We start from the raw sequence: 13217 nt of genomic DNA on the forward strand, positions 1-13217 counted from the left end.
AGCCGGTTCCTCCAGTCTTTTCTCGTATGGTCTACACACCACTCACTGGACCTTTTGTTCTAGTGGCTCTTGTCTGGACTTTCTCCAGTTTGGTGATCTCTTTCTCTTATTATCCTATTCTAGTATTCCAGGTGTGCTGGCCCACCTCCCTCAACCTGCTGGCTGCACTTTTGCCATTCAGAAATAATGTAGAAAGAGAAGGAATGTTCTAATTTGTTACAATGGAAAAAATTTACCTGTTTTCCAATTATCCAGTGTTGATACTCTAGACTTAACAGTGCGAGCAGAAAAGAAGTGCCTAAAGGAACTATGTTATAAATGTGCTTTCAGTGTCAATGAATTAGAGCTATTAATTGGATTTTAACACAGCGGATATGATGTATAGTATACTAGTAAAAGCTATAGGATACTAGTAAAAGCTGAGCAAAGTCCAAAGGAAGGAAAAAAATACAAATTTTTCATTGCTTGTTTTTCTAAGAATTGGAAATTGCTCAATTATACCTAATAACTTCATGCTATTTTAAACCTAAATTTATCAGAAATTTTAAAAGAAATAGACTATTGGGAGCACCACTGCATATATTATGCAAAGTCAAATTGCATGAAGTGTGACAATGGCAAAATACTTTCTTTTGATGGTTAGTTACAGCTATTTTCTTGGATTAGAAGTTACAGTGCAGATGGCAAAAACAACAAAACAACTTTCCTCTTTACTTTTTCTTGGTGTAATGGCATCATTATATTGGATAAATCAAATGAAATCCCAAGCCCAACTTGTGGGCGGTAAATGGTTGAACAAAATTGCAGTACTTCTATGGATGCTAAGCATAGTTTTTACATATTTCTTTCTAAGTCAAAGTATAACTTCGAAAGGTGTTTCAAAAACAGAAAAACCCTCCTTTACAAATGCATGTTGAAAATATTTGAATCAGAAATCTGATTTGTAATACTTCTAAAATTAAGACAATAATTAAGTGGTGTCCTTCAGACCAGTTTCCAGTCCCAGTTTTCCCAGAATTTAAGCGACTGAAATAAAAAGAAACTCCAGATCCACATTTTAGCAGCCTCAAAAAAAAAAAAAAAAAAAAAAGTGTATGCATCTCTTAATTCACACAAAGAAAACAAGAGAAGGGATATTATTGACTAATAACCATGAAAACAGTAAGCTGAGTATTTAGGATGCAAAGTTTGGCTGCACAGTCCAACTTTGACTGCGTACACACCAGAGGCAGTAAACACTGGAGACTTTTTTGCCCTAAACATACCTGTGGAGTACAAACAGGTCTTGCTTCCTTGCCCAGCCTTCTGTCTTCAGGCCTCTTCCCCATGTCCAAAAGAGAGGTATCTTTAGACTATGGAGAAGGGGCAAGGGCGGGGGAAACAAATCGACAATGGAGTACAAAGGTGTTTCATCACTTTTCACTCTGAGCAATAAATAATCCTCATGTCCATGCTGTCCCTGGGCTTCAGGAAGGTAGCTTTTTTGGCTTCCATTACACATATGGACAAACCGTAAGATCTAGGTTATTAAAGCAAACTATGCCCACAGCATCATCTTCTTCTACTGTTAAGTTTCTGCCTGTATTTGTAGTTCGAGTCAAGGCATTGTTTCAATTTCTTTTTTAGCTTCACATCTTTGTAAAGAAGTACTCCATGCCATTAGATAACAAGAAGGTCTTACCTGTTTCCAAGCAAATGGCCAAACTTTTTGGATAACCGTAGAGATTGTTCAGATTCATAGCTGAGAGACTGCTGACAGCTAAATTTGATACCTAATATATTGAACAAATATATCTGGACAGAGAAGAGAAGATGCCATGTCCTACTGCTTGCAGAACAGAGGAGTTCCACAGGGCTGACACTGGAAGAGTTTTCAAAAGGAATTTAAGCCATTGTCATGATTTAACCCCAGGCGGTAACCAACTACCACGCAGCTGCTCGCTCACTCCCCCCCCCCCCCCCTTCCCCAGTGGGATGGGGGAGAGAATCAGAAGGAAAAAGGTAAAACTCGTGGGTTGAGATACGAACAGTTTAATAGAACAGGAAGGAAGAAGCTAATAATGATAATAATAATAATAATAATAATAAAAGGATTGTAATATACAAAACAAGTGATGCACAATGCAATTGCTCACCACTCGTCGACCGATGCTCAGTTAGTTCCTGAGCAGCAATGCCCCTCCTGGCCAACTCACCCCAGTTTCTATACTAGACGTGGCGTCCCATGGTATGGAATACCCCGTTGGCCAGTTTGTGTCAGGTGCCCTGGCTGTGTCCTGTGCCAACTTCTCGTGCCCCTCCAGCTTTCTCACTGGCTGAGCATGAGAAGCTGAAAAATCCTTGACTTTAGTCTAAACACTACTGAGCAACAACTGAAAACATCAGTGTTATCAACATTCTTCTCATACTGAATCCAAGACATAACACTATACCAGCTACTAGGAAGACAGTTAACTCTATCCCAGCCAAAACCAGGATGAGCATTGCCCATTTACCTGTTTTTATTGGGTTTGTGTGGCTCAGGTTTTTTGGTAGCAGGGGAAGGGCTGCAGGGGTGGCTCCTGTGAGAAGCTGCTCGAAGCTCCCCCGGCTCCAAGTCGGAGCCGCCTCTGGCCAAAGCCGAGCCCATCAGTGACGGCAGTCACGCCTCTGGGAGAACGAGAGAAACCCCTGTGCAGATACGGAGGTCAGTGAGGAAGGAGGGGAGGAGGAGCGGGGGGAGGAGGGGATGCCCCTGCAGCCCATGTTGAGACGGCAGGCTGTCCGCCCCCAGCCCATGGAGGGGAGCAGGGGAGCAGATGCCCACGGGGAGAGAGGAGCCCATGCCGGAGCAGGTGGGTGCCCCTCAAGATGGCCGGGACTCCATGGGAAAGCCCGCGCTGGAGCAGTCTGTGACTGAAGGACTGCGGCCTCTGGGAAGGACTCATGTTGGAGAAGTTCATGGAGGACTGTCTCCCATGGGAAGGACCCCACAGTGGAGCAGGGGAAGAGTGAGGCGTCCTCCCCCTGAGGAGGAAGGAGCAGCAGAGACCACGTGTGATGAACTGACCACAACCCCCATTCCCCGACCCCCTGTGCCACTGGGGGAAGGAGGTAGAGAGAATTGGGAGTGAAGTTAAGCCTGGGAAGAATGGAGGGGAGGGGAAGGTGTTTTTAAGATTTAGTGTTTATTTCTCATTACCCTACTCTGATTTGATTGGTAACATATTAAATTGATTTTTTTCCTCCAAGTCAAGTCTGTTTTGCCCATGACCATAATTGGTGAGTGATCCCTCCCTGTCCTTGTCTCAACGCATGAGCCTTTTGTTATATTTTCTCCTACATAACCCACCAGCGGGCAGGAGTGAGCGAGCAGCCACGTGGTGCTTAGCTGCTGGCTGGGCCTAAACCACAACAGTATTATACTTATTAGAGCCCTTACAAGTTGGATTTTCAGCAGCTGCTTATCTCTATGAAAAGTCTCAACAAAGAAAGCTAAGCAGGTATCTGACAAAACCTGATAGGCACTGTCAGTGGTATCTACAGTTGACAAAAGGCAAGATCTTATGGAAAGAAATTAACTTCGAGAGACTGGAGAAGGAAGAACTGGAGGGGAAACTGGAGAGGAAGTAGAAGGCTTTGAAGTAAGATTTATTGATGGTTTTGGCTATCAGTCAGTGCTAGTTCTGACGCCTGGCCTTTCTTCTTTCTATTCAAGAGTGATGCTCATTACTGCTCTGAGCACGTAGACCAAGCAATGGGGATATTTCAGTATGAGAACTGCAGTTGTGAGGGCAATTTCGGAGAGTGCACTCAGTGAAATAGCCCAAGCCTGGGAAATAAGGATCTAGTGATGCATCCAAAAGCTTTAGGAAACTGGAGGAGAAAAAAGACCAGCATGAGAATAAAGATTTGTCAGCTTCTTACACATATTGCCAGGGTAGGAAAATTTCCAGTCTCAAATACTTAACTTTACATGTGAATTGTCACTTAACAGTACAAGGAGAAAGGAAGTTTGCTGTCATAGTTTGTTTAGGTTTATTGTCAAACCTAATAGTTTGACAGTTGGTAGATATAATACCATTTTCCAGGCTATTGATATTAGCAGTGCTAAAAATCCTTGATTTCTCTGGACGAAAAATACTGAAGTATAGCTTCTGCTGTCAATCAGCAATACTTTCAAAGCGGGCTAGGAAAAGTTATCAGAGAAGAAGATTGAACTGGTACTTCTTAGTGCAGAGGTTATGTCACAGAATGACTGACAATGGTCAGCCAGCCAACGGTCATTCAACCCTCCTGTGGATTATCCATTTGATGTGACAGCAGACACATTGAAGCAACGCAGGAGCCTTCCCAGGAATAAGCTATACACCTACTCATTGATCTTTCTGCTACCATTAAGAGTGCTGTTATTTATATTGTTATTGGCTGGAAATGTAACTCCGTACATACATCTTCCTTGCAAAATTCACTCTTTTCTTCCATTGAACTACTTCTTAGGTCTGCTAGACAAAGAGGAAATGGCAAGCATTTTGGTACTAAAGAAGAGCAAATACAAAAGACAAGCTAGTCATGCCAAAGGTCCATCTAGTGCAATATTCTGTTTCAAGCAATGGTCCTAAATAAATATCTAGAATGAGTAATAACAAGGGAAGCAGACATGATGTTATCCCCAGTTCACTTTCAACCTACAATTATTTTAAGATCAGTAGACTTCCTAAGTCAGATGTAATTTTGCTGGTTTAAATACTACCATAGTTTTTTTCCTCCGCTTATAAATGAAAAGCAATATAGAGAGGGATCTGTACAAATGGCGCAGAGGTCTCTAGAAATCTAGTTCTTTCAATGTTTATTGATATAGAATTGCAGAATTGGTGCCAAAATGATGGCATGTTGAAACAACCTCAGAGAAAAACTTCTTATGTAACTGTAAACCATAATCTGTGATGCGTCCTTAAAAACTGAGTTTGTCACAAATGGTTTCTGGATAGATAGACGGATCATATATGCCTCACATATTAAACACCAGATGATCCAAATTTGGCAATGATTGCTTGCCTGATGTCATTGTTACAAGATGCTTTTATAGTTGTTCTCTCTCAACAAAGCACCAAAGTTTCTCAAAATTAATTCTGACATTGTAGTAGGATGTTTGTACTTTATGCATGTATACAGATACTTATGCATATATGGCTAGACCATGTATACATACCCCTGTCTAGAAGATACCAGTTTTCCAGAAGAGTATTACTTTGTTCAGATTCCTTGTAGAGCTAATTATCAAAATTACCCCTTCTGACTCATTACAGAATAAATTCGGTTCTCATTCCATATGTTTCTTTACATCTATTCTTTTAAGATTTTCACCTTATAGCTTACTGCTTTTAACAAATTCCAATGTTTATTGAGATAACTTATTAAAATAACATCAAGCAGCAAAGCCACTGCCTGGATCACCATAAAAAAAGTCTAGCATCTTCCAAACTTATTATGTGAGGAAAGTGAATCAGTTTTCAACATGTTAGCAAACTTAGGAAATTCTTCTTTATAATCTATGACTTTCTCTACAAAAAGTCTGTTTTCTGACAGGCCCATTCTGCTCTACAGGTAACTACATGCAAATCTTCAACAGGAAAATTAAAAAGTCCAAACAAATAATTCATTTGGTGAAAAGCTCAGGAGCACTTCAACATAATGTGAAAACTTGATAGGAGGGATAGAGTAACCTATAAATGTATCTTAGATGTTAGTGGCAGAAATTCTGAAAGAAATATGAAGTTGTACACGGTAGCTTTAAAACAACCTTACCAATATATTGCTAGTATTCTGTATCAAGGATAAAAGGTGTATGTTCTAGATCAATCTTGGGTCAAGCAATTAAAGAATTTATTTCCATTTAAAGTTTTAGCCAAGATTTTTATGTACGACTGTGCAATACATAACCTTTAGATGTCACATGCTGTCCACTTTGAATAAGGATGAGTTCTAACTTTGCTACCTGGCCTTGGCACCGAGTGGTTGAATTTTTCTCAATCTAGTATCTGTGCTCTTAAAAAATAAATTTCCCACCCTAAAGGACAGAAGGCCACTGCCCTAAAGTAGGATCTAATATATTTTAAGCTGACTTACAGGCATAAAACACTTTCCTATGCAAATTCAGCCAAGAAGCAACATTACTATTAGAACAATTTCCCCATGTCTTTGATAACAAACAAAAAAAGCCTTTCCCCATAATTTTATGTGAGATGTTCTGCTAAAAATATGCATACAGTGACTTGCAGCAGATACAATAACAGCACAGCCTTGAAAACTGATAAAAAAAGTTCAAATTTTCAGCATGTTAACAGTCATTTAATAGATCAGATCTCTTGACTGGATAGTTTGTGTAGCAATAGCAAGACTGCAAAGCCACCTCTGTGGCTCAAGACCAAATTTAGCTATTTTCACCCTTTTAAAATGTCATTTCAAACACACTCATGAATCACATCAGTATTTACTAATTGTTTATGTATATTATAATCTGATTAATTTCCCCAAGTACTAACCTTTTTTTTTTTTTTTTTTTTTTTGAGCAGCATCAGTGTAGGTCTGCTGCATGAACTATTATACATGGCAAATTCTTTGTTTTCTTAGAAGGAAACCCAAGAAATTTAATGTGAAATTTTCCTTTTCTTTCAGGTTGGCAACTGTTCTCACATTTTCCATTTAGCCTAAATTAATAGAATTTGGTAGAAATCAGGTTCGATTTTTATAGCCTATTTCAGACAGCATCATGATATTTAAAAAAATATTTTTGTTTGGCCAAATTATATATGTTAGTCACAACAACTACTTCATTAGTTAGTGATTGCAAAGCTTGATTTCAAAAGTACCAACACTTAAAAATTATCAACGCTTATGTACCTGCTTCATTGTTACTCAGTAAACAGTTCTTAATGACCATTTAGTTTCTACTCACGTGACTAGTTCTCCATGACTGCTGAGTAAATACCAATTGCTCACATGAGAACATTTAGGTGTGCGTACAAATGTTTGGAGGTTGAGATGCCAGCTGTCCCCACGGGAAATTGTTTCCCAGTGTATAAGGGCATATCCATCAAGAAAGTTAAGGTGAAATAAATTCCCAGTGTGAATTTAAAGTGCATTAGTTAAAAAATATTAAACTGTAATGCACTTGGACATGTGTTATTAAGAAAATGAATCTTGGTATCTTTACTTGATCTTCTTCCAGTTCTCTTAGATTTCTGGTTCCAGATTACTGTACCAGTACTGGAAACTGTGTGTTTTGGGAAACATCTAGAAAATGTGTTTATAATGCAGTATTTTAATAAATAGAATGCTTTAAATCTTATCAGATGGAAAATCTTCAGTTTAAAAGCAGTATGTTTTACATGTGACAGGGTGTTACTATGTCAGTGCAAGGACTCCTAACCGAGTGCACCTAATCACCAGGGCTTCTCTTTAAACACAAGAAACAGTCCCATTTCAAGTAAGATTTTCTGAAGTCCAGTTAAACTATACTCAAGCCATACTATAATTTTTTTAAAACTATAGTAGCATTGAAACTTGATAAACACATAAATACTAAGAGCCTTTTAGTCCTAAGTGTTTACAGAGTAGAGCCACATTTAAAACTAATTATATATTCATTTTAATGCTGCTACCAGGCTCCCTTTCTATTCCTGTTATCTTTTGCCTTTTTATATTCCCACTTCATTTTTTCTATAGTATTAAAAAGGGATTATGTAATATGATGTTCTGGTGAATGCAAGACCTTTTCTACTCCCTAATAAATATTCAAAAATATTTTGCATACATCCTGTGAACAAGGCTTGTGAAATCATAATGGGATGACTTATGAACATTCATCTTTCCTATACTGAAGTATAATCTAGTCAACTGGATGGTATAGCAAATTGTCCTGACATGTTTATATTAATGCATATTTAAATGAGAATAAGAAAGAAATAGTCAAATTTATGTTAAAGACTTCTAAAGGCTTAACAGCATCTTACTAAGTATATATGTCAGCTTAATCTAATCCTCCTACTTCTAACACGTTCTGTGGTCTCAGCACGGTGCCCATAATGCTCTCGTATGTTATGAGGGATTGCCTCTGAGAAGTTCACCATCAGTACTACACTTTGTTCAATAAAACTTTACATCTGGTCTTAGGATGACAGAAAGCTATCTGTCTCAAATTTGCATTACAAACCTTTAGCTTCTTTTGACATCAGTAACACCGGCTATAATATTTTCCAATAACCTGTTACAATATGCAGAGTATACATATTCCTGGTTCTCATCTTACTGTGGCAGGTACAAACAAATTTCTCTAATTTATTTGGACAGTTTTACATAAACGACAATTTCTTTGCACCAAAAAAGCACTCATCTAATCAGAGGCTCATCTGAGAAGATCTGTGGCAGTATTTCCTCCTTTCACTCCAATGATTTTAAGTTCTACTCAGGAAAAAGTACCTTTATTTCTTTTTCACCTTTTTGCTAGAGGAGACAATACATTGCAATTCAAGATCTTACAAGAATTACTGAAGACTATTTGCTAATCTTATGACATTATGGAAGTCCAACTGAAATCCACTAAGACTGGAACAGTTATCTCCTCAACCATCTCTCTTGATTTCCGAGACATGACAATTACTGTCTTTTCCATTATAGATACATGTCTGACGTGTTTCACATTAAAAATATTTGAGTACCGGCGTCTAGCATCCCCTGCTACGTTATTATCTTTCCTCAGCAGACAATGCATCTGATGGTAGCTGAAGACTCCAAAAGGACAGACCTACTTGTGGGATTAACAATGTCTAACACATGTTGGAGATCAAACATGTCACTAACAGATCATCATACAGATGGTTAGCAACCAGCACTACCTGAGCTGAATTAATAAATGGCAACTGAAAAACTGCTCTCTGAATATCATTTGTGTCCTGGCAGCCACATCAAGGAAACAATATTTTTTGAAAGTCTGTGTATTAGGCCTGCAGATTTTCAAGTCAAGATCAGTACATTTCTGCTTTATGCTGTGTCCTAGTAAAATCCTGTGCTGTGTTTGAAAGACCGTTTTACCAACTATCTGATCAGTAGCATAAGTAAATTCTGATACCCACCTAGACATACTCTGCAACAGAAAGTAACCTTTAGAGGTAGCAGAAATCACCACAGAGACATCCAAATACTCAAAATATCCTAGGGCAAGTCTACAGAGACAGGTATGAGCAAGTTTTGGCCATGCTCAGAACTGATGAGACACAAACCAGTGCTATTTTGGAAGCCACAATTTGTGACTTGCCACATTCAGATTCATGCATTCTATAAACAGAATAAGCTTATTTGAACTTGCCTAAATATATTATATGTATGTTTCGAATTCTATTCCGGTAATGAATTAAACTGGGTAATGCAAAACATGCCTTTTTTTCTCCCTTGGCCCTGAATCCAGATTTAGGAAGAAGGCTGACACTTTAATGGGCTGTTGCAGATGAAACATGAGGACCAACTTAAGGCTCAATAGGAAAACAGGAATACACTATGAGAAACTGGAAGAAGCTGTGGTCATCAGAACTTAACAATCTAACACCTTGGGCTGGTGTTATAGGCAGGTTAAAATATCATGGGATTCAAAAGAAAGATCTGATACTAGTTCTGGTATATTACATCTGTGAAGCACACTAAAGGACACACACGTTTGCCGTAGTTTTGCCAGTCAAAACTAAAGACTGCCAATAATAACTGAGAAGATAAAACACAGACTATGTCGTCTTGCTTATGGACACTGTCTAGGGGATACTGAAATGAATGGGAACATCTTGGAGACCTTATACAGTGCTTTTTTTAAATGAGAGTTAATATATATGTGTGAGTACATTTTATATTATAAGAAGTATAATAATAATGATAACAATAATAATACAAAAGACAGTCAAGGACACAGTTCAGTAATATGCTGCACCTTTTGGAAAGCTGAGGAGGCTTCACTGAAGAATACATGCCTTTCAAGACTCCAAGGACACATATTAGCAGAACACTTAAATATGTCCCTGTGTCTTAACAATATATTAAAAATGAGTTTTCTAATAGTTTTATATCAGATTGAAACTATCAGTAAAACACCCTTCAGCAACAACGATTTTAATTTGAGAAATTATTTTCAAATATTTAGCATATTTCTTCCTCCCATTACATGAACTTTCTGGAAATTTTTCCTAAGTAGAAAAAAGTTATTTTAAAAATCTTCATCAATGACTTAGTGCTACTTGTAAATTTAATGTATTAGATATATTCGACAGATTTGCAAGAATGTATTTCTTACCAGTGGGGATAATGATAAAATTGCTATAATGACAGGAATTATTATGACAGTGCAGAGATCTGAACCAGAATGAGCATTTGACAATCACAACAAATCCTTCTATATCTATGCCATTGGTAGTATAATATGAATGGAATTGAATCAAATTTTTATGTATACAGTTTACACATTATATTGAACAATATATATAATAAAGCAAATGAAATTTATTTGGAAATAATTTTATGGCCTGAGAAATATCAGAAAGAGAGCAGACAAAACAGTAATGTTAATCCCATGCCAGGAACATGTTTTATCAGGTTTCCTTTTAGCTCTTAAACAAGATGTAGTAAAAACAACAACATTCTGTCAGACTATATGTTCATTCCTTGCTTCCTGGATTAAATATGCTTATTCTATGCCACATTTTTATAGCTTTCAATTCCTGTACTTTAAATCTATTAAACAATGTCAAGTTGAATTTTCCTCAAAAACTGCTGCAGGTTAAGAAAAAAAAAATAGGACAGTAGAATATTTGAGGGCTAACATTTATGTCAGCTAATTAATATGGATCAGTTGTGGTCTGCAAGGATTTTTAAAGTGCATGCATGTTTGAGATAAATATAGAGTAAGGACCTGATTTTGTTCCTTCTCAAACTGATAACAAAGCTCTTACTGATTTCAATACACGTATGGTCTACCAGATCCATAGGCCTGACAGATAAAAGAAGCTTTTGTGCTCTTGTGTAATATTAGTTGTCCCAAATTAAGCATAGACCAAAATACAGATGTACAACATAAGAAATAAATTATAGTTGCAACATTATATTTATTGTTCTGTATTCTCTTTACTTGGTAAGGGAATGAGATTTTGAAAAAATAAACTTTGGGAAAAAACAGTAAATTTGTTAGCAAGTTCTATTTAAATAAGTTGGTAAGAAACCAGCCCATGTTCAAAACCGGACACCCTCTAATCTAGAGGATACAACATTTGTTTTAAAACATTTATATTTCATTAATTATTCTCAAAAGAGTGCCTGTTAGCACGCACAATCTGGTTACTTGAACATAGTTCTAGATCATGACAAAAATAGGCTACCAAATGGACAGCAGTTCAAAGCCTTTTATGCAAAAGATTAATTCTCCCTTTGTTCAACCCTGAGTTGGCTGGATTTCTCAGCAACTTCTCTTTCATGGAATCACAAAATAACTCAGATTGGACTGAGATCATCTAATCCAACCTCCTACTCAAAGACAGGTCAGCTGAGAGAGATCAGAACAAGTAATCCAGGGCTTTATCCTGTTTGGACTTCAAAATGTCCAAGAATAGAGCCTTTCTATATGAGAAGCATGCCTGGTACCAGAAAAAGAAAAATTGTTTAGGTTAGAAAAGACCTTTAAGGTCATCGAGTTCAACCATTACCCCAACACTGCCAAGTCCACACTAAACCATGTCCCTCAGCACCACACCTCCACATCTTTTAAACACCTCCAGGGATGGTGACTCCACCACTTCCCTGGGCAGCCTGTTCCAATGCCTGACAACCCTTTCAGTAAAGAAATTTTTCCTAGTATCCAATCTACACCTCCCCTGGCACAACTTGAGGCCATTTCCTCTTGTCCTATCGCTTGTTACTTGGGAGAAGAGACTGACAACCTCCTTTCAGGTAGTTGTAGAGAGCGGTAAGTTCTCCCCTCAGCTTCCTTTTCTCCAGGCTAAACAACTCCAGTTCCTTCAGCTGGTCCTCATAAGACTTGTTCTCTAGACCCTTCACCAGCTTCATTACCCTTCTCTGGACACGCTCCAGCACCTCAATGTCTTTCCTGTAGTGAGGGGCCCAAAACTGAACACAGGACTTGAGATGCGGCCTCACCAGCGCCGAGTACAGGGGAACGATCACTTCCCTAGTCCTGCTGGCCACACTATTTCTGATACAAGCCAGGATGCTATTGACCATCTTGGCCACCGATCCTTGAAAGGCACTTCTAAAATGTCTTCTTCCAACGAAACCTTATGTAGAAGTAAACAAAAATTATCTTATACTCATGATTAACATCTGGTTTCTGTTATCATAAGTCTTACCTGTTTGTAGTGTTTCAGCATCAAACACATCCTCCTTGAAGAAAGCTCTAAAAGACAAAGGACTTGCAGTGCAGTCTTCTGAAAGTTTCTCAACAGCTTGTCTAAACATAGCAACTAAGTCATGAAGAGGTCTATCTAAATCAAGCTGAGAAGGGGATGGTGAAATCCAGCTCAGACGTATGGAGATTGATGCACAAGATGCAGAACTAGATTCCACAGATTCACACTCAATTTGGAATCCCTCTGACAACATCTTCACTGTAAAATGTTTTCTCTGGAGTGGATCATCAACTACTGCAATAACGTGCCATTCAATGGCAGCATCTCTGGGTAGGTGAGATATTACAACCACAGCAAGCAACCCACACTCTGTAGTTGCATCATGATACATCTCTGAATCTTCAACCTAAAAGATAAACAAAATATTGTACATATTACAGAGCTGGTAGAAATTAATGTTGCTCATATTCAGCAAATATATTCAAAAAAGTATGTGCAGTACAGCTATTTCATGGAGACTGTTTTCCTCCTAAACTTTCCATCTTACTGACAAGTCACCTTGAGCAATTACGAATTTGTCTGACAGTTAATATCTGCTCATTTTTGCAATCTCAAATTACTCTTATGCCTGCACCATTTAAAAAAATGCTGACCATAATGTATTTTGCATGCATTCTGCAATCAAAAAAAAGTCTTTCTGCATACAGTAACTTTTGTCTGTACCAATGGTCTTTGAAGAACAGAAATGGTAGGAACTACCAAAACTACAGAACTAGAGAGTTAGTAAAGCACATAAGATTTATTTTGAAAGCTGGAGTACTAAAGACACAGTTCAGATAC

At 37.9% G+C, this 13217-nt stretch overlaps 1 protein-coding gene across 7 annotated transcripts in view; it reads right to left on the reverse strand.

Moving 5' to 3' along the window:
* Positions 1 to 13217, reverse strand: part of DPH6 (diphthamine biosynthesis 6) — a 216489-nt gene that overhangs the window by 31006 nt on the left and 172266 nt on the right. For 6 of the 7 annotated variants that reach the window (XR_011324769.1, XR_011324767.1, XR_011324766.1 and 3 more), the window contains one exon: positions 12378 to 12783. The exons of the other annotated variant lie outside the window; for it this stretch is intronic. Coding sequence is in view for 2 of the 6 variants with exons in the window: in XM_069784079.1 (XP_069640180.1) it covers positions 12378 to 12783 (406 nt within the window). In the remaining 4 variants the exon portion in view is untranslated. The remainder of the gene's footprint in view (positions 1 to 12377; positions 12784 to 13217) is intronic. 7 annotated transcript variants of the gene reach the window in all.

Source organism: Haliaeetus albicilla, chromosome 5 (genome assembly GCF_947461875.1).
Source record: "Haliaeetus albicilla chromosome 5, bHalAlb1.1, whole genome shotgun sequence".
NCBI classification, from domain to species: domain Eukaryota; kingdom Metazoa; phylum Chordata; class Aves; order Accipitriformes; family Accipitridae; genus Haliaeetus; species Haliaeetus albicilla.